Below are 20414 nucleotides of genomic sequence, written 5' to 3'. Positions count from 1 at the left end.
GGTGTAAATATGAGTACACATGTCTGTATCTTGGTTGTGTGTGCATGAATGACCATCTCTTTATGACTGCCAGACTTCAGGATGTGAGTTCCCAGGAACACAATAACAAAAACCATGTGTTGGTAATGGAGCAAGAGCAAAACCAATGAGGGAAATGAACCACAAAAATGCAAAACAAAGCTCTGGTCACGATGTATTAAAGGACCAGAAAGGGCTCTGAAGTGTGTAGGAGAAACTGCGGTTGTCATGAAACCTGCGAAAGGTAAAAGGTAAAAAACATAGGTCGTACTTGCCCTATGTTAAACTGCCCAGCCATTGAAAATAACGTGATAATGTAACACTGATACTGATACTTTAACATGACTTGTTCCTATATGGTTTCTGTTGTGGTGGTTGAAGTTCAATGACTCACAGGCCTGTAAACAAGAGTGGCTCCTGTGGTCAGTATGACTCCCTCTAACATGACTGATGATTGTAAATACCAGTAAAAACACATTAATTTATGTTTCCATGTTGCCATAAATGTCAGAGTGCTGCTGCATCGTCGCTGGAATTAAAATTTCAACTTGGACCTGCTTTGAATCGTGCTTCACCTCGTGTGAGACAGAGGGAGGGAGCTTATTGGTGGAGAGCAGCGGTGGCCAGCCTATAAATACCAGTAGACGCTTTAAAGAGGAGACCAGAGCCGCTGGCATCACCGGAGGGAGCAGAAAGTCCGCCAGTAGTCTCACATTCTCGGACGGGACGGCTGTTCGCTCCGGGGTCCACACACACACACACACACACACACACACACACACACACACACACACACACACACCAGCTCAGCATGTCTCTATCAGGGCGACCCAACACGGTCCGGCTGGTGTTCCTCGGGGCAGCGGGGGTCGGTAAGAGCGCGCTCATCCACCGTTTCCTCCACGACCGCTTCCAACACAAATACACGCGCACGGTCGAGGAGCTTCACGTGCTGGAGTACGACACCGCGGGGTCTGCGGGGAAGATGCGTCTGGAGATCTTGGACACGAGCGGCAGCTACCCTTTCCCGGCCATGCGGGAGCTCTCCATCCGACACAGCGACGCATTCGCCCTCGTGTACGCGGTGGACGACCCCGGGTCCCTCGAGGAGGTGCGGCGGCTCCGCGACGAGATTCTGGAGCTGCGGGGCGGCAAGGGCGCGCCCATCACCGTGGTTGGCTGCAAGGCGGACCTGACCGAGACCGAGGGTCGGGTGCTGCTGGCGGCAGATGTCATGGCCACGGTGGAGGGTGAGTGGGACGCCAACTTCGTGGAGGCGTCCGCGCGCACCGGTGGGAACACGGTCGGAGTGTTTAGCGCGCTGCTGCAACAGGTGAACCTGCCGCACCGGCTGAGCCCTGCGGTGTGGAGGCGCAGAGACACCGTGCCCGGACCCGCTGTGAAGAAAAGACCCCCGCTGAAGAAGAACAACAGCTGTGTCCTGTCGTAGGAACTTTATTCTCTGCCTGATGGGTGGACTCTGCAGCTGGACTGCGCGTGCTCAGGTGTTGCTGGTCATCACAGTACTCTACCTGGTTGGTCCAGAGGTGGAAAAGTTGGACGGAAGGTTCTTTATGAACTGTATGAAACGTGACTGTCTCCGAAAGTCTCAGCAGTATAGTTTAATGGGATCCCTGATCGGCTTTTATGGGAAGCATTTATATGTGTTGAAGATTTTTCTGTTAGCAAGCTACATTTTTTTTTATCTTATGTCAATAAAATATTTTTTTGTGATTTGAGTCTGCTGTTTCATACATTTTCAGTCGTAATAACTACACTTAATGAGTTTACTTTATGTCCAACCAAAGAGATAAAAAGATAAATGCCAAAGTGTAAGATACTCAATTACAAGTAGTAGATTTTACTTGAGAACATGTTAAGAAGTATCAACGGTGCTATACACAAAAAGACCCCTGTCTGTGTTATATAATTAACTGTAAATACAACTTAATATAATCTATAACACTGCACATTATTTTTACAGGGTACTGATAGTGATCATATCATATATATTATATATATATATATATATATATATATATATATATAAAAACCTTGATGTTCAACGTAGCTAACTATAGCTCAGTGTAGTGGGTGAGTCCAGTATTTGTAGCTGTATTTTGGGGAATCACATGAGATACAAAAAGTTTGATATTTACAGTAAAAAAGCAAGCAGAGAGATCCTTTAACTGTTGGTAAACTTGCTATGGTGCCTTCAGGAGTTTGGTCCCCTCACTGCACTGTCAACCACTTAAAAGATATTATTCTTTGACTCCAAACTAATTCCTCCAAGTAGACACAAAATATTACAGAAATCCCATTTTTAAATTGTCATATTGTGTAAATAAATAAATCCTCAGCCACCAGCTTGAATTTTTCTGTCTTCATCGTCAGCAGCCATTGTCATCCTCAGTGAATGGAATATTTAGATCAAACAGGGCTTCACAAAAACAGCTCCTCCATTTGCATGAAGCAACATCACGCTGTTGTTGGATAACACACACAAAAGCACACACTGTCAAGTGGAACACAGAGAGTAAACAAATCCTTTGCATCTCATGGTCTTTTCATTCATCTGTCCTCTCCTCATCCACTTATTCTCCTCTTATCTTCTTCTTATCCCCATGTCAGGTCTATAATCTGCTACTGAAAACATGAAAAATATCCATAAGGAGAGTAATAAAGAGGGGTTATAAAAAAAGATGAGGCCCCTGAAATCTTGTGCTGGGAGATATTTCCAGTAATGATGAAACAAGATACACCATAATGTAATCAGTTTTCTAGGATGTTCCTGCAGGCTTACACATTGTAAATATATACATCTCCAAATGGAGTGATCTAAATGAAAAGAATGAGAGGTACAGTATACCTGCTGCAATAAAGAAGACAAATAAAACAAATAAAATCAAGTTCAAATTCAAGTGACTTTATTTGCCTTTTGAAGTTAGAGAAGGTAGAGTATGCAAGCAAGTTGGAGTTTCTGCACTGTTTTATCTGTCATTTAAATCAGGAAAAGGCCAATAAAAAGGACACAAAAGTCCCAAATGAAGTTGAAAAATCTAAAATTAAAGAAAAATACAAGCACAACTACATAAATCATATACAGTGCCTTTGGCCTGTAGCCTACTTAAGATGTGGCATGTATTGGCTCAGCCCTACAGCATTATCTGTTTAATAGATATTCATAAAGCTGTTTGGGGCACACTGTTTGGTAGTTTACACTAATTAAGGTACTGAAGATGATTATTATGATCAGAATGAGTAGGAGTGGCAGTAGTAGCCGGCAATACTGAAAGTCTAAATGCTAATTAAAGTAGAAACAGAATGCCCACAAGGCTTATTAGAGTAAATAGATAGTAGCGGTGGCAGTAAGCTACTGTATGTATGCAAGATAACCTTGTGCCTTTCACGCTGTATTCTGTGAAATACTGCCCCTTTCTGACAAGAAAACAAACCAACACCTATAAGCTTCATATTCAAAAAAGTCTTAACCCTGTATTTGTTAAGCCAGTGGCGGTAGATAGAAGTAACTTTAATTAAAAGCCCTGCATTCAAAAGATTAATTAAGTGAAATAACATAAAGCAACATCAGCAAACTGTAGTAAAAGTGGCAGAATGAGCCTGTCAGTGTTGTATTATTACATATGAGTCTATATGTTTGAATCAGACTGATGTTAATAATGTATAAGCAGCATTTTTAATGTTGTAGTTAGTTGAGGTCAGCTAATTTACTTTATATACTGCTGTTGGGGGTTAGTCAAGTACATGTCAAAATTCTACTGCACTACTTTTAAAAGAGTTTAACCTACTTTCACTTTGAACTGTTCAGTACATTTTGTAAATTAAATGTTTACTACTTTAAAATGTTAAATATGGAACCTTTTCTTTAGGTATACAGGGGTTTCCACGGCGCTATCGCGACTTTTACTTGTGTAGAGAATTTTAAATAATCCCCATAATCAGTAAATCTACAACATAAAATTGTGTTCAACGACTGTTTGATTAAATCCCACTTCTGCTGACTACATTTCCCGTCAGCACTCTGTTTTGGGAAACGACGAGCGACCGAAAAACCGGCGTTCGGCCAATCAGAGCACGGAACGCGACTCCCTCGCTCGCTGATTGGCTATTTTTGCACCGATCTTCCCACGATGCTTTGCGGCATCCGTCTCGGAATTCAAATCGAGCGGACCAATCAGAGAGCGCCATAACGACCGAGGCAGCATTTTAAACTTGTAGCGGAGACTGTTGTTAAAAGGCAGAACGGGGTAACGCTGCAACCACCGAGGGACGAGCCTGGCGACTTATTTCAGGACTGTCTTCTCTTTTAATATTAATATCCGCATGCAGTAACACTTTTTTTTTTTAATCGTTGAAGTAAATATTTGAATACGTTTCGCGTTTAAAAGGTTAGTTAACGCTAGTTTTGATTTGAATTCCCAAGTGTATGGCAAGCTAGCTTCCAGTTAAACTAACGTCGGTTGAAGTAGGGTTGACAATAGTTTGGACCCTTGCAACCATCATCGATACCTCTACTACTGAAGAGGGGTTTTTTTTTTTTAAAAAACGTTTTCTTTTAAAGACGCCGAAGAGCACTTTCATCCGAAAAATAGAAAATGAGCGCAGGTATCGCGAAGCCGGCGGTTCCGTCGGCACATGTCGACCCGAAATCGGCTCCCCTCAAAGAGATCCCAGATGTTCTGGTGGACCCACGCACCACGAGGAGATACGCCAGGGGACGATTCCTCGGGAAAGGTGGTTTCGCCAAATGCTACGAAATCACAGACATGGAGACGAAGCAGGTTTTCGCCGGAAAAATCGTCCCGAAGTCGCTGATCCTGAAGCAGCACCAGAGGGAGAAGATGACCTCGGAAATCGCCATTCACAAGAGTCTCGACCACGCCAACGTCGTCGGCTTTCACGGGTTTTTCGAAGACGACGATTTTGTCTTCGTTGTCCTGGAAATCTGCAGGAGAAGGGTGAGTGTGCTTAGGGGGGGGACGGAGGGGAGGAGAGGGGAGGGAGGGGAGACGTGCAAGCTTTCTCTCCCGTGAACACACTCGGGGCCAACGGTTGTCACGGCGGTCTCTTGCGTTGTCCTGCCAGTCCCAGTGGAGTCGGCTTAAAGTGCATGCCAAAGTCCAATAATCTTTGAACGTGGTCGCTTAAAATAATCCTTTTTAAATGTGTACGTTTGAGTCAGTAGTTATTATTACCAAAAAAATGTCTGAAATATGCTGGAAACCTCCCAAATATTCACTTTTTGGGTTTTAACTGAACCATTATCCCCTTACACCCGTCCTAATGTTGCATTACTGCCAAAGTGGCCTTTTCAAGAGTTACAGAAGTCACTGAGTTACAGACTTGGTCTTAAGTGTCTCATTATAGTCTTATTTGTCTTGAATCCAACCAATTTTCCCTTTTTTCCCCCCCTCTTTTCAGTCTTTGTTGGAGCTGCACAAGCGTCGTAAAGCTGTGACTGAGCCAGAGGCCCGCTACTACATGACACAACTGCTCAAGGGTGTCCAGTACCTGCACAACAACAGAGTCATCCACAGAGACCTGAAACTGGGCAACATCTTCCTCAATGATGACATGGAGGTCAAGATAGGTAAATGTTTGCTCCGTTAGATTGCAGAAGATTTTAATTTTGACTACAGTTCTCTGATCATACTCGAGACGGGTGTAATAAACACCAGTTACACCTGTTGGTCCCATAGAAAAGCATAAGGCACACCCAGAATAAGATGTGTCATACTTCCTGGATGAGTGTTTTCCACTGGCTGGTGGGGAAATCTGCCATGAGGACAAAACATTTAAGGACATTAATGTACCCTGCAGCTTTACACAGAAACTAACACCTTTTTAGTCTGCTGCTTTACAAAAGCTTGTTCTGTCTGTGTTTTCCCCCAGGCGACTTTGGTCTGGCCACTAAGATCGAGTTTGATGGCGAGAGGAAGAAGACCTTGTGTGGAACGCCCAACTACATTGCACCTGAAGTGCTTTGCAAGAAAGGCCACAGCTATGAGGTGGACGTCTGGTCGCTTGGATGTATATTGTAAGTCTGAACACCCGGGATGTAGATTTAATTCTTAAAATGCAGGAAAAAAACAGCACTATTCCACGTTTCAGCCCAACTCAGCTAAACCTCCCTGTCTGTATTCTCTCAGGTACACTTTGTTGGTGGGTAAGCCCCCATTCGAGACCTCCTGTCTGAAGGAGACCTACAACCGCATCAAGAAAAACAACTACACCGTCCCCTGGGTAAGCTAGACATGTTTTTTAAAAAAAAATATATATAGCATCTGTATATTTATCGTAATTTCCTCCTTTATGTAACCTGAATTTACAACAACTCTCTGCAGCACATCAACCCGCTCGCGGCCTCTCTCATCAAGCGGATGCTGCACGCTGACCCCGCCCAACGGCCTACCATCGGCGAGCTGCAAGCTGATGAGTACTTCACATCCGGCTACATCCCGACGCGTCTACCCACTACGTGCCTCACTGTGCCCCCACGGTTCTCTATCGCCCCCTCCACAGCTATGGAGCAGAGACGCCCCTTGACTGCCATCAACAACAAGGGTAATGATCCTGACTGACAGTCTACTTACAGTCTACTACAGTTGACCAAAGAGGCCTTTAGTCAACAGACTATTAAAATGATACTGAAATATTTAGGTTTTACAGGATATAAGCAGGCCATTTGAGTGTATCCAGATAATAATTTTGTCTGAGAGTGTTAATGTCATGTTTCTTTCCAGGAGGGACAGAGAAGGTGGACATGAAGGACGAGCCTGTGCAGAGGTGAGAAATGTTTGTTGGGCTGTTATTAATTGTAGGAAATTTTAAATTCCAAGTGTAACACCGTCACCACCACCTTAAGAAAATGGTTTTCCATCTACGTTAGTATTTGTAACTTATCCATGTCATGCTCCACGTGGAAATGGAGTGGTGGTTTTTGGGAGATTTAACTTAACCAGACACTCATCTTCAAGCACTCTTGTTTAATTGTTTTCTTGTGTGTTCTGTGTAGGGAGCCTGAGCCATCAGAAAACCACCTGAAAGATATGCTGCAGCAGCTCAACAGTATCATTGCTGCCAAGCCCTCAGAGAAGGCTGTCGTCTGCCAAGGTGAGTGCAGACACTAGTAAATGCTTTAAGTTTCAATGCTGCACACTTTAGAGGTTTGGATAATCTTTGTGTCTGCGCATACAATAATTAGTTCTGTTTTTGTATTTCCAGAGGAGGCAGAGGATCCTGCATGTATTCCAATCTTCTGGATCAGCAAATGGGTGGACTACTCTGACAAATATGGATTAGGTAAGAATTAGACCGATTGTCCATCTGTCAGCGAGGCTAATAACCCTTCTAAATCTATTTTGGTCATTCAAGTCTCATTGAACAGGAATCTTTTATCATTTTGGTCATTATGGAACAAGGCAAATCTTTAACTTTATTCAATTCAGGTTTATGTATATCACACTAAATAAATTCAAGTGTTAGCCCAGGACACTTTGCAAATGGAGCATGTCTAGACTGCACTCCTTTTTTTTTTTTTTTTTTTTTTTTTTAAAACATAAAAATGATTTACAGTTTCCACCATGAGCAAGCACTTGGCAACAGCAGCAAGGAAAAACTTCCTTTTTTAACCAGGCACTGACCCTGGAGTTAGTTGGCGAAACAGTTGTAGTTTCATCCATCAGATGTTGCACTTGAAACAAATCCAATTATTGGCCAAAGTCAATCAAAATACCTTTTTCACAGCAGACATTTTGACTTGGAATAGCAGATAGAAAAGCACCTGTGTAACTGGTGACATTAAACCTGTTCCGTTATAGGTGTCCAAGTAATCAAATGTATGCAGCTATCATTAATGTTGCAACATCTGCGCTTGTTCTGCTGTGACGTGTCAAAATGTCTGCCAGAAACAAGAAACTGCTGCAGTGAATGCCAGAGGAATGTTTGAGTTGGTTAAGAATGGCGGTGCAATTACATACTCTGTCCACCAGAGAGAGCCGACGAGTTTAATACTTGAAAAGTGCCCCTCTCAGGACGTGACTGTCTTGGCTAAAGGACAACAAATTTAAGTTAGGAGATCCTTTTATTAAGTTTTTACTGTGTCTTTCAGGCTACCAGCTCTGTGACAACAGCGTGGGTGTGCTGTTCAACGATTACACACGCCTGATTATGTACGCTGATGGAGACAGTCTGCAGTACATCGACAAGGCGGCGGCTGAATCCTACCTCAGCGTGCGATCTTTCCCCGCTACTCTCAACAAGAAGGTCAGTGGTTGACTCTACATTTACTTCTTGAGCCTTCAGTTAACATTTTGCAGACAAAGTGAAACTTTTGTAGGGGGAATCTCATTTTCTTCGTATCGTGGTATAGATTCTTATGTGCTTGTTCTGTTTTCCTCTTGCAGATAACGTTGCTGAAGTATTTCCGCAACTACATGAGCGAGCACCTGCTGAAGGCCGGCGCCAACATTGCACGGCGGGAAGGAGACGAGCTGGCCCGGCTGCCTTACCTCTCCCTCTGGTTCAGAACCAAGAGCGCCATCGTCCTGCACCTCACCAACGGCACCGTTCAGATTAACTTCTTCCAGGTTAGACGCGTCTCCACGTCACCACCAGGCTCTTTTTAATGGTCGTACTTTAGCTGCTGCTCTCACGACACCCTGTGCACAAATCCTGAACCTGTGTTTTCCCTCTTCACCAGGACCACACCAAGCTGATCCTGTGTCCGCTGATGGGTGCAGTGACCTACATCGACGAGAAGCGAGACTTCCGCACCTACAAGCTGTCTCTGCTGGAGGAGTTCGGCTGCAGTAAGGAGCTGGCCAGCCGCATCCGCTACGCCAAGCTCATGGTGGAGAAACTGCTGGACAGCAAGCCTACCCCTGCCGCACATTAGACCCCCCCCCCTTCCTCCCTCCCTTACACCACTTCTTTAATCACTCTGTCTTTAATCACTGGCCACTTCTTCCTGTCTGCCAGCCTCTGAGGTCCGGACAGACCCTTAAATTCCTCCTATATTTTATTGAAGGGTCACAGTGTGATGAATTTTCACCTTTTCGAGGCTTTGAGATGTACCATGAAAATGAATCTCCTATGTTGTACATGAATGGTGAATTTCAGTCTCTCAGCCACTGATTTTATCTTCTTTTCCTGCTGTTAATAGAAACTCTCTTTAACTTTCTTGATGAAGCTTACTCTTGACAAACGCACTCCCGCTGAAGTAATCTAAGATGGCTGGATCACTTGACAGCGCAGCAGGCGAGTCGACTCTGTACAATGAAATGAGTCTAGGAGGAAAAGATGAATGTTAAGGGTTCCCCGTGTTCAAATTCATTACGTTGAAGTTGAAACATTCCTCCAAGATTCTCTCTCTGCTTGTTTGTATTTACCTGAAGCTGAGGGGACGACTGTGTGGTGGGGGTGAACACTCGAGACTGGCTGTATGGATGGGGGAAAAAAGCTTCTCTGGTCTGCTTCTCTAGTTTGTCTATTTTTATCTGTGTTGTATGTAGAGAAATGGACCATGTTAATATGTCTTCATCATGTACATTCTTCCTGTAGTTACATTTTACACTTTTTAAGTCTATTTTAGATGTCTTGTCTTTTTCAACAAGATGTACAAACTTGTACATACTGCTCAATATGCAAACATGTTGTAAAGATGGTTTAATTTTACTCAAGTTAAAATAAAGATTCTCTTAAACAAGACAAACTGCAGTGGTTTCATATTAATTTCATGTTGGTGCTCATAAGAAATAAAAGTAAGAAGACTTATCTGCTCACAAAAAGTAAGACCTGTGTTTGATTACCGTTCTGAGTAACAGTGCCTGACAAGTCTTTGACATGTTAAAACACTTGCAGTGTCATAACTGGGCAAACTTCATGAAATGTATAGTCTATCCAGATTAGCTCCACATGGATTTTTGTTTCATACTGACCTTAAATCCTGTAGTGCACGTGACCCTAATAATGGTGGAACTGATGTTGATTTTGCACACTTTCAAAGGGTTGGTTCGCTCAAATTACAAAAGGGTTTTCACTTCCCTCCACTGATATATAATACACAGATAGTGTTGAAGTAAAGTTAAACTGTCTTAATAGCATCATTTGGAGGAACTGACTATAAAAACAGAACCTAGAAAGTCAGTATTTAACTTCAGAAGATAGATCATCTTTCTTGCATATTGGAAATACCCCAACCATTTTATACACCAGATGAACAACCTCAGGAGATTGAGGAGCCATGGAGGGAATTTTACAAAAACATGTTTTAGCAAGAGAAGATTTCTTGGTGTGAAATAACTATTATAAAAGTGCCAGGGTTAATTTACCCTACCGTGCTGTCTTTGATAATGTCAACTGGCAGAAAGCTAAGGGGAAACTCAAAGCTCTTACCCAGGAAGAATAAATCAGAATATTTTGGCGCCTCCTGGTGGACACAAATAGCAACGACAGTTTAATTTACAGTATTTTACAATAAGTTCTCAATTCTCTCTGTTCAACCTTTATTCTGTTATTTCTTAACACCCAAAATGCAGTAATACAACCTAAACACTTCAGGCATGTCTCAGGATAAACTGATTTTAACATTATCAAAAGTTATTATTACTTATTTCTCATAAACATATGACCTAAATTATAAAGCAAATAAACATAATTAGAACTTGTCATTTGGTATTGAAGATTTTCTTCTTTTGCATAAATCATTATCCAAAGACATGACAACAGACTGAGTACTGAAAAGTGAATTTAGTATTGAGAATAGTAGTTAGATACTATATACAGTGTGTGGTGATGCTCTTATATATTTGACATAAAACAAACACTGGCAGAATAAATAATTGTTCTACTTTGATCAAACTTGTAATCTTTGCCTCAAACACCAGTCTTATGCAGACCTACACAATGCATTCACGCTTTGTACGTACGGGTTACAGATAATGCAACAGAGCAAGAGTACATTTACTCTTATAGAATTATCTGGAAGGGATATCTAACCGTTCACCTTCTTAAATGGAAATACAGTGCGTCTAAGATGGTTTTGGTCCATCTTAACAATATAAAAGTAGACAAAAAATTATAACAAACAGACAAATTCACAAATGTTTAATGTAAACTATAAAAACAAACATTGGCAACACTTCTTTTTCTTTAAATATAACACATATAAAGAATATATTCAAGTAAGCACAGTAAGGAACAGTCAAAACAGCAGCAGTAATAAAACACAAAGTTGGTTTTCAGGCTAAAGTGGCCTAAAAAGTGGAAATCCGCATCGAGTGGACATTGTTACACAACGAGGTCTCAGTTTGTGATACTGGTGCTCTAAAAATATGAGTGTGGGCATTTTCAAAGGCTGGAGGATAAAATTTAGAAGCACTCCACCTTTACCGGTTCAGTCTTGTTGAGGAGTTTACAGTATAGATCGTTGTGCTGGAGGTTACAGAGACAGTCCCTGCAATGCCTTCTGGATCAGCCAGAATGAACAAATGTGACATTCAAGTATATTTAAAAGGCGCCTCTCAACTGAAGCCGTGTTAAAATCTTTGTGTAATCATTAATACAGTGACAGAAAGACTTTTTTTATTTGATAAAAGCAATCCAAGAGTCTTTAATGCTAGTGGTGGAGTGGAGTCTGACTCGTACTGTAGCAGTGTAAAGTAACGTCTCCGTTGTGATGTCCAGTCACCAGCGTACCTCCTCCGCCCCATCGAGCCAGCTGCCAGCCTTCGCTCTCGGGAGCCCACACCATCCTCGAGGCCCCTTGACGCCCGAGCTCCCACACACACACACAGCCGCTCTGACTCAGGCCCACCACGCTGGAGCTGTTAACATCAGCTTCACACAGCCTGCAGAACACAGAGGCAGATGTGTTAGCGACATGACAAACAAATACATGCTCCGTCGTCCGTAAGCCCTCATCTCACCTGCCAGACCACGCTTTGGGTGGATACAGCTGAGTGGCCTTTACAGATTTTCCACTCAGAGGGTTCACGGCGACCAAAGACAACAGAGCGGTCTTCTTCCTTTCCTCCTCCTCCTCCTCCTCCACAAACATTTGATCTTTTGCCGTGGCCTCTCTTTCTTCTTCTTCCAGGGAGCTGAGCAACTGATGCTGCAGCAGGACAAATAACACTCCCTGTGCACACACAGAAAAACACACAGGGTTAAAATCATCTGAAGACAGAGACAGTTGTGGTGGACAAGGACATTTTTATGAGATCAGGCATTGACCTTTCATACAAAGCAGACAGACTTACACAGTAGGAGTATCCTCGGAGACAGGCCGTGTGTGATAAATCATCTCGGAGGACGATCTTCCGCAGCAGCTGCCCAGTCTTTAAATTCCTGTAAGACACAAACACAGAAGATACATTCAACTGTAAACAGCAGCAGTGCATATAGAGAGAGCCAAATATGGACATTATTCTAACATTTCTATAAAATCGTAGGAAAATGCAGAGTGCTAATATGTTTAGCATTTAGAGGACCAGTGTGTAGGATTTAGTGTCACCTAGCAGAGCAGCTGCACACGAAAATTGTGAACAGCCCTATCTAGAGCCAGTGTTTGATGTGTTCGTTCTAGGCTACTGTAGAAACAGGGCTGTTCAACACGGAGGGCAACCCACTGCGTCTGTAGATAAAAACGGCTCATTCTAAGGTAACAAAAACAACTTACAACAAACTTATTTTCAGGTGATTATACATCTTGCTTAGATCTTCCTAAGTGTTACACACTACTGGACCTTGAAGAGTTAAGGACAGCGTTTCATATTTGTGCATGAAGGTCAGTTAAAGGACCTCTGTTCTTAAAATCCTTAAACACTTAAACAATAGTCCAAGTATGGAGGTTCACTCCAAAAGGTTTCAACATGATCTAATATTTGAAGGACCTTTCGATGTGAGGTTAGCATGGCAATGACTTGAAAAATCTCTCTGTCACAATCTTGCTTACCAGATGAAGAGGCGTCCTCCCTCATCTGTGCCGATCAGAGCATCTGGAAGTCCGTCCACCGGAGCGAGGGCCCCGACACAAACGCCAGGAGACATGAGAGGCTGAGAGCTCAACGTGCTAAGAGAGAGATGAGACACTGAGATATGTGTGCAATGAAAGAGGAAAATCTCTGTGACTGCTGACTCTGTGTTACCTGCCACTGTCTGACAGTGCAAACACCTGCAGGGTGGAACCGGACGCTGAGTGGGAGGATGTAACCACTCTGGACTTGGACACGGCCACAACAGCCTGGACAACCCCCTCACAGAGCAGCACTTGTAAAAGGCTGGCGCACGACAACATCCTGTGCACATACACACAGTTAAGTTTCATTTCTACATTTCTAAACATTTGGAGACACATGTCCACTGACAGATCTCTTCAGTTTAGCACTAGGCTTAATTCTTGGACAGACAATAGGACAAAAATGTTCAATTACAGGTCACAAAGTCTGATTGAGCGTGTTGTATTCACCTCACTTCTCTGATTTCTAACTGACCCAGAGTCACACACATCAGCCCAGCAGCATCCGGGACAGGAAACACACTGATCACCGGCTGTGAACACACAGAAGTCATAAAAATGTAAAAATGAAACCGAATTATAGTAAGCCATATAAGAAAGTGTTGAAAGAGTGTTAATTTCTGAAACCGTAAATACTGAGTCTATTTGACAGATATTGTGATTGTGTGATATGATTCACAATTAAAGCTGCACTGGGTAATTTTCCTCATATTTGAAAAGCTGGAACTAGCAAATGTGACATTTGACATAAATGAAAAAAAAAACAATCAATTACTCCGATACGCAGGCATGCTTTTACACATACAGACCCACACACTCACTTCATTGAAGGCCCAGGTGTGTATTAACTTCCAATCAGAAGCTGACGTCTGACTCCACAGACACACTGCCCATTTTCCTGCTGCTGCTACCCACAAACCACCTGTGGATCCGGGAAGACAGCATGCATCCACCAGACATCCTCCCGCTGGAGCCTGAAAACACACACACACACACACACACACACACACACACACACACACACACACACACACACACACACACACACACACACACAGTAATTCACTCAGATACACACACAGTTCAGTTGCTGACTTTAATTAAAAACTCTGCTTTGAATTCAATACTTCTTATCTGTATGACGAGTTTTACCTTCAATGTGTGTGTGCATCTCATCACGTGTTCCTCCACTGTCTCCTCTGTTCTCAGGCCCACCTGCACACCTGAGCCCTGTGACCGGATGCTAGAGACAGTCGGGCAGGTAGCAGGTTCAACCCTCTGGGGCAGCTCATGTGAAGCCTGGATCTGACCGGCTTGAGGGGTGGAGGGCTGGCTAGGAGGGAGCAAAGCGAGGGATGGACAGGGAGAGAGAGCTGGTGGGGAGAGGGCCTGGGTGGACGGGCTATGAGGGGGAGGCAGGATGAGATCTGGGGCGGAGGGAGAGGACGTCAGCGGGAGGGCGGCAGAGACAGGGTGGGGGGTGGTTCCCAGTGAGGGTAGTGTGGGGCTGGAGGTGATGGCAGAGGAGCGCAGGTGCGGGGTTGTGAAGGGGCAGGGTGCTGATGCCGGAGGAGGGCTCAACAGGAGCTGGGAGTGGACACTGTGGTGCGGTAAACACTTGTCCTGACTTTTATTTTCTCTGGAAGGACTTGTGGTGGGTTCAGAGGATTCCTTGGACTCTTTGGCAGGAGATTTCACATTCAGATGCTGCACAGGAGACTCTGGAGCTTCACTGTTATCACACGCCTGTACAGCAGTGCAGTTGCCAACAGGCTCCTCGGGGCAGTCAAAGGAAAGCGTCTTGATGATGGCTTTGTCTTCTGTTTGGTGGTTTGCGGACCTCTGATCCTCCAAAGGATGGACTACACCAGCACAATCTGTCTGGTCTTCTGATGAAATGAGAGAAATCTCTTGCATTTCAAGCTCATCTGAGTGGTTGATGACATAATCATTCACTTTGCCTGCAGGTCTGTCTGCAAACTTGATGTGAGGCAGTGGTTTGACAGATCGGTCAATAGATCTGTGTGTGTTGCTGTCTGAGACACAACTCTGGCTGTAAGTATTCAGAATCACATTATCTTTCTCTTTACGTTGATCTGCACAGTCAGCAGCACAATCTTGAACCACTGACACAGATTCTGTTGAGGTGGCGTGAGTCTGACACTCTGGATGAAGGTTATCAGTCTGCTGCTCTCCAGGGTTTTCTTGGTCAGATGACACTTCAGTTGAAGACTGGCTTGTCAATTTACCTGTAAGCTTGTGTTCTTTTGACAAGTCGTGGAGCTCTACAGACTGTGTAGCAGCTTGTTTTGCTTCAGCGGGATGGGGTGAACTTGCTATCGTGGGCGTGAGGCTGAGCGGGAGTGGAAGAGGCATCACTGGGTCACTGCCGCTGTAGCAAGTCCCAGAGCGCCGCATGCTCCTGCGCGTGTTGTAAGACGGCGATGTAAAATGTTCAACTCCTGATTCCACAGTGACTTGGCGAAGCTTGTGCAGCTTTAGGGAAGCAAACTGGTCATCGGGCAGATGGAAATCTTGTGGGATGTCAAAGTTCATCAGGTTGTTGACCAGCGGGCCGGGAGGCAGAGATGGTAGAGGAAGCAGAGAAGTTTGGGCAGGTGGAGTAGAAGGCAAGAGGAGAGACTGCCAGCGCGCTGCACCTGCAGGACACAAAGTGAAGGTATATTTCATTTTCATTGTTTTCTTAGTTTGAGAAAGCAGGAAGACGCTCCAGCTGTCTAAGAGCCTGTACATCAAGGCTCAGAAAGAGCCTTTTTCAAACGGCCGTTGTTCAGTTGAACTCTGCTACAGTCGCCACTAGCCACACCATATTACTATGCATGATGTATTACTATGTGTGCATGTACAGTTTGTTTGTGTATGTTGTGTATAAAACTGTGTAACCTTTAGATTATCTTGCTTAATTGAACAAAACTTTTAAAGTTATTTATTGGACACTTTTGAATTACTCTTAGCAGGTTGTACAGCCACAATGATAAATTGTGATTGTTTCTTCAGTTTGAATACTTGTCAGTTTCCTTAGTCTTCTACAATAGTAAACTGAATATCATTGAGTTCTGGACTGTTTTTGGACTTTTTCACTATATTACGACATTTTATTGACCAAGCGATTAATCAGTAAATGGATAAAATAACTGGTATATTGATTAATAATGAAAATAACTGTTAGATACAGCCATAGCAACTTGCAACTTGGAATGAGGAGACCATGCTTTGTTGTAGCCAAGTAACAATGACAATTTGATTAAACTGAATTAATGAGCAGAGAGAATACCATTGCCATACTGATCCTGAATATATATATATATATATATATATATATATACATACACATATATAAGCACAACAGTCGTTGTTTGGGTTTTTAGTAGCTTTTGGACAACAATAGAGTTCTAGGGAGCAGAGCCACAGGATACATCATGTATTGATAGTAGATAAATGAGTCTTTATAGTCTCTTCAGAGGTAAAGAAATGAACTTTAAACTGAAGCCAGCCTTTAACTATATTTAAATAATAACATTTAACTGTATCTAAAGCTATAATTCAGGTTATATTTAATCTTAGCAAGACAAACTTACTGATTTGTGTGGCTCCGTTAGTCCTGCTGCTGCTCTTCAGAAAGATGGGATAGACCTGATGTCCAGAGGCAGAGTTAGACTGAGCCCCATTAGCTCCAGAGGAAGGCTGTGGGGCTGTGCTGTGGGTGGGCGCGGGCTGGGGGTCGTCTGGCACTGGAACAACTTCTACCGGAGTGAGGCAGGGCTTTGGTCCATCAGCTCCTTGCAGAGATGTGGAGGAAGATACTGGGGAGCTGGTGGGCTGGGGATCATCTGAGGTTCGTCCGAGGCCGAGTTCATGGGTGTCTAAACCAACAGAGCGAGAAGTCTGAGGTCTCCCTCTGCCCCTGCCTCTTCTCCTCTTCCTACCTCTTGCTGGACGAGCAGCAATGACCGTAGGAGAAAAACAAGCACCCGTGTCGATCTGACAGGCTGAGATTTGATCTGAGAACTCACTGGAGATCTGACAGTTGAGGTCAGCGGACGTGTCAGCAGTCTGCGATTCCATACGAGGTCCTACAGATGCAGATGCAGTCGTCAGCGAGGAGAAACCTGCCTCAGTGCGTTTCTCTGAACGTCCATGGTTGTCCATATGCCTGTTCAGTGCTCTGCCACGGCCGCGGCCGCGGCCCCGGCCCCGGCTCCTGCGAGGACGTCCCGTGCTCAGCTGGGAGAGTATGACGGCCTGCATGTCAGGCTGGCTCTGTGAAGATGTCATACGTCTTGTGGTTCTGACGTAGTACTCTACTGGGAACAGTAGTCCCTCCACTAGAGTACAGGAGTCTAGGAGACCCACTCCCTTTACATCATGTTCTCCTGTATTAATCTCACTTTTTTCTTCTGTTATTTCAACTGTATTATCAGGACTGTTTTCACTTTCTATCAGCTCTGCTGCATTTTGTTCAGTGTCTTTATTACTGCCGTCTTCACACAGACTCCCATCCCTCTGTCCTCCACTATTCTCACTTTCCTCTGCTTCCTCTGTCCCTTTTTGTCGTCCATTTCGTGCAATATCATCCTTCTGTCCCCTGCCTCCAGGGTTTATAGCCATATCTCCTGTTTCAGTTTGTCCACAAGTGTTCCAGTGTGTAAGCAGCAGAGAAGGAGACTCGGATTCTGTGCCAGAAAAGAGCTCTTCACTTTCATTCACAACCTCCGTTCCCTCTGTTTTGACTGTCTCTTCACTTCCTTCTCCTCCAGCAGTCTCCACCCTTTCACTCTGCTCCTGTCCTTCCTCGCTGTTGTCTGTGCTCCTGCCAGCCTCAGCGCTCCTCTTCTCCCAGCGTAGGCGGCTGCTTCGAGACCTGAGGCGCAGGGCAGGACTGGGTCTGTGACCTCTAGCCGCGTCATGGCTGGAATCTGGGGTTTGTGGGCAAGCAGCATCAGAAGGGAGCAGGAACCTGATTACCTGGCTCCGCCTGGAGTTCTCAGAATCTTCTGGACCTGGTAAAACATAAAACAATATATTATAACTATTATAAATAGTAGTTATTATATGCAAAACATTGTATACATTGTACTTCTCAGAGTAATGACAGTATAATCTGTTTTGGGTATATATATATATATATATATATATGCATATGTACACACTAACAAAAACAATAACTTTATAGTAATCATTGTGCACTAATTAGGAAGCATACTGAATGACAACAGCAGGTAAAAATCCATCTCTGACATACACTGACCAGATTGCAGATGACTCTATTTACACCGACACGTGTGGCAAAGAAACCCCAGAAACATTCCTATCTCATTGTCACTGCGGTTACGTACTGTGAGAGAGAGGAACTATCTGTATTTTGCAGATGATAAGGACAGACTCACCTCCAGTGGGTCCCTGGCACTGAGGTACACCTGAGGCTGAGCCACTGATGGCGTTTAGTGTCAGTGCAGATGGGGTGAGACAGGGGTCAGATGTGATCTCTGGATTTCTCTGGTTCTCGTGGTTCTGCTGGGTAATCCTACTCCTCACATGTCTCCGCACTGCTTCTGACCGCTCAGCACGCTGTGAGCAAATCAACATGTGGTGTGTGTGTGTGTGTGTGTGTGAGAGAGACAGATCTGTTCTTCACTGGGCTTATAGAAGTGAAAGAGTGACTCTTACCTGTAGTCTCTGGGCTGTCCTGAGGTACTCCCTTTGTAAGAGTGCCAACTTCCTGCGAAGCTGGGTGGATAACGTGTTCATATATAAGCAAGCAGTCAAAAGACATTAACAATAAAGGTTCATGTTGGGGCTGCACAACAAAGAGCAATACGCAAATCACAGAAGCTGAAGAAATGTGTGAAAGGAACAGCATTACAATGAAGTATTGTAGTTGTGAAGAGATGCCCTGGCCTGTACAGTCAATCTTGTTCTCCAGATTTAAGACAGCATGTTTGTTTGATACAGACCCCCCCAAAAATGTCATTTAGTTAGTTCCTTAAGTGAGAAATATATATGTTATTCCCACACTAATCGCAAATCATATCACAAAGGCAACATCTATCAAAAAATAATGGCAATGTAATGTTTTTACCATATTGTGCAGCCCTAGTTCCCACAGCTCGGTAAATAGAGATTAAGTGCGCAGACAAATTTACAATGTACCTTCTCCTTATCATCACAGTGCAGTGTAGTCCTCAGCTGCTCCTCCATCCTGCTCACTGAGCCCCAACACACACACACACACACACACACACACACACACACACACACACACACACACACACACACACACACAACCAGAGACTACATGTAGCTCAGGTCACCGCTAATGTGACGTTCAGTTGAAGGTTATCTTAGTATAGCTTTAAAGCGAACGGTATAGTTGGTAAACATCCTTTCGTTATGTTCTTAGCTGGAAGTTTTCCCATCGCTGTTGTTGATGTCTGTGGGAAGACTCACGCGGCTGTGTGTGTCCCTGTGAAGTTTGTTTTGATGTTCGATGAGGCGACGATCGATTTACTTTCAATTTCCCGCGACTGCCTCAAGCAGGCATGCGCGGTAGATGTCCGATAAATCGATCGGACGGATAGAGGAGGTAAATATTGGGATTTTTTTTTTTTTAAAGTTAATTTTCATATTCGCCACAAAATACTTCCATTTATTATGTTACATTTATTTATGTTACAATGGCATATTTTCATATATTTGAGGTACAGTAAAAACATATTGCTCAACAATTCCTGGCTATGGATGGTATATTTGACTTCTACACATATAAGAATACAAGCATACTTAATATCAAGCATTTTTACTCCACCGATTTGGAGAAATTCAACAATAAGTTTCCACATTTGTACCTGCTTTTACTGTACCTCAAATATATGAAAATATGCCACTTGGAGATACAAATATGGAACATTTGTTTTGGCATTTCTCCACATTGTTGCATTAGAAATGCTTGATATTAAACATGTTTTTTATTAATCATGGGGGCATGAAACACTTTAATGTAACATATTTTATTTTAAATGTAGGTTCGAATTATAACTTACTGTTCTTAATACCTTTATTTTGAAAACCAGAAGTGAATACGCTGTAAATTCAGGTGCGGCTGATTTGACTGCAGTTATCATATCACAGTCATTATCTCGAGATCTCGAATTAATTAACTCGTTATCACGGGAAAACGGAGGAAATAAAATGTATGAATGCATGGCCCTTTAGGTCTTCCGTAGGTTATGAGAGCCGAGGCATTTCTCCCCATAATTGTTCACAATTTGCTATGAGTAAAATATTAATATTTATTTTGAAAAAAAACCCCACTAATCTAACTTTGCTCATGGATGCT

The 20414-nt window shown here is 43.5% G+C and overlaps 3 protein-coding genes across 5 annotated transcripts; 2 read left to right on the top strand and 1 right to left on the bottom strand.

The window, feature by feature from the left end:
* Positions 1-642: 642 nt before the first annotated feature.
* Positions 643-1981, top strand: rasd3 (RASD family member 3). Its single transcript, XM_051386667.1, has one exon. It carries the CDS (start codon positions 830-832, stop codon positions 1466-1468), a length of 639 nt encoding a protein of 212 aa, XP_051242627.1. The 5' UTR covers positions 643-829; the 3' UTR covers positions 1469-1981.
* A 2263-nt stretch (positions 1982-4244) lies between these two features.
* plk1 (polo-like kinase 1 (Drosophila)) lies at positions 4245-9751 on the top strand. The gene is made up of 11 exons (XM_051386621.1): positions 4245-4997; positions 5461-5629; positions 5932-6076; positions 6189-6282; positions 6384-6603; positions 6783-6825; positions 7055-7152; positions 7264-7341; positions 8150-8304; positions 8445-8627; positions 8741-9751. Exons 1-11 carry the CDS (start codon positions 4635-4637, stop codon positions 8933-8935), a joined length of 1743 nt encoding a protein of 580 aa, XP_051242581.1. The 5' UTR covers positions 4245-4634; the 3' UTR covers positions 8936-9751.
* Positions 9752-11130: 1379 nt separating this feature from the next.
* Positions 11131-19564, bottom strand: palb2 (partner and localizer of BRCA2). Of its 3 annotated transcripts, XM_051386569.1 has the most exons (13): positions 19362-19564; positions 19229-19307; positions 18746-18805; positions 18466-18646; positions 16657-18078; positions 14210-15717; positions 13879-14031; positions 13508-13590; positions 13188-13337; positions 12995-13111; positions 12300-12387; positions 11967-12178; positions 11131-11888 (listed from the first exon to the last, which is right to left on the bottom strand). In XM_051386569.1, exons 2-13 carry the CDS (start codon positions 19274-19276, stop codon positions 11657-11659), a joined length of 4254 nt encoding a protein of 1417 aa, XP_051242529.1. In that variant the 5' UTR covers positions 19277-19307; positions 19362-19564; the 3' UTR covers positions 11131-11656. The 3 variants fall into 3 exon arrangements, with proteins under 3 accessions (XP_051242529.1, XP_051242528.1, XP_051242530.1); XM_051386568.1 differs by having other exon boundaries at positions 19229-19564; XM_051386570.1 differs by lacking the exons at positions 18746-18805; positions 19229-19307 and having other exon boundaries at positions 18466-18745; positions 19374-19564.
* Between the last annotated feature and the right edge of the window lie 850 nt (positions 19565-20414).

The sequence above is a fragment of the Dicentrarchus labrax genome, unplaced genomic scaffold (genome assembly GCF_905237075.1).
Source record: "Dicentrarchus labrax unplaced genomic scaffold, dlabrax2021, whole genome shotgun sequence".
NCBI classification, from domain to species: Eukaryota; Metazoa; Chordata; class Actinopteri; family Moronidae; genus Dicentrarchus; species Dicentrarchus labrax.
The sequence above is the reverse complement of the archived record's forward strand: the minus strand, read 5'-3'. Positions and strand labels throughout refer to the sequence as shown.

Bases quoted from the DNA above. Each gene is read 5' to 3' on its own strand.
- rasd3 (XM_051386667.1), top strand. From the start codon at position 830: ATGTCTCTATCAGGGCGACCCAACACGGTCCGGCTGGTGTTCCTCGGG.
- plk1 (XM_051386621.1), top strand. From the start codon at position 4,635: ATGAGCGCAGGTATCGCGAAGCCGGCGGTTCCGTCGGCACATGTCGAC. The intron at 4,998-5,460 runs GTGAGTGTGCTT...CCCTCTTTTCAG, and splicing joins TGGAAATCTGCAGGAGAAGG to TCTTTGTTGGAGCTGCACAA. The intron at 6,826-7,054 runs GTGAGAAATGTT...TGTTCTGTGTAG, and splicing joins AAGGACGAGCCTGTGCAGAG to GGAGCCTGAGCCATCAGAAA.
- palb2 (XM_051386568.1), bottom strand. From the start codon at position 19,276: ATGGAGGAGCAGCTGAGGACTACACTGCACTGTGATGATAAGGAGAAG. The intron at 18,079-18,465 runs GTGAGTCTGTCC...ATGTTTTACCAG, and splicing joins GTGCCAGGGACCCACTGGAG to GTCCAGAAGATTCTGAGAAC. The intron at 11,889-11,966 runs GTGAGATGAGGG...TGTGTTCTGCAG, and splicing joins CCCAAAGCGTGGTCTGGCAG to GCTGTGTGAAGCTGATGTTA.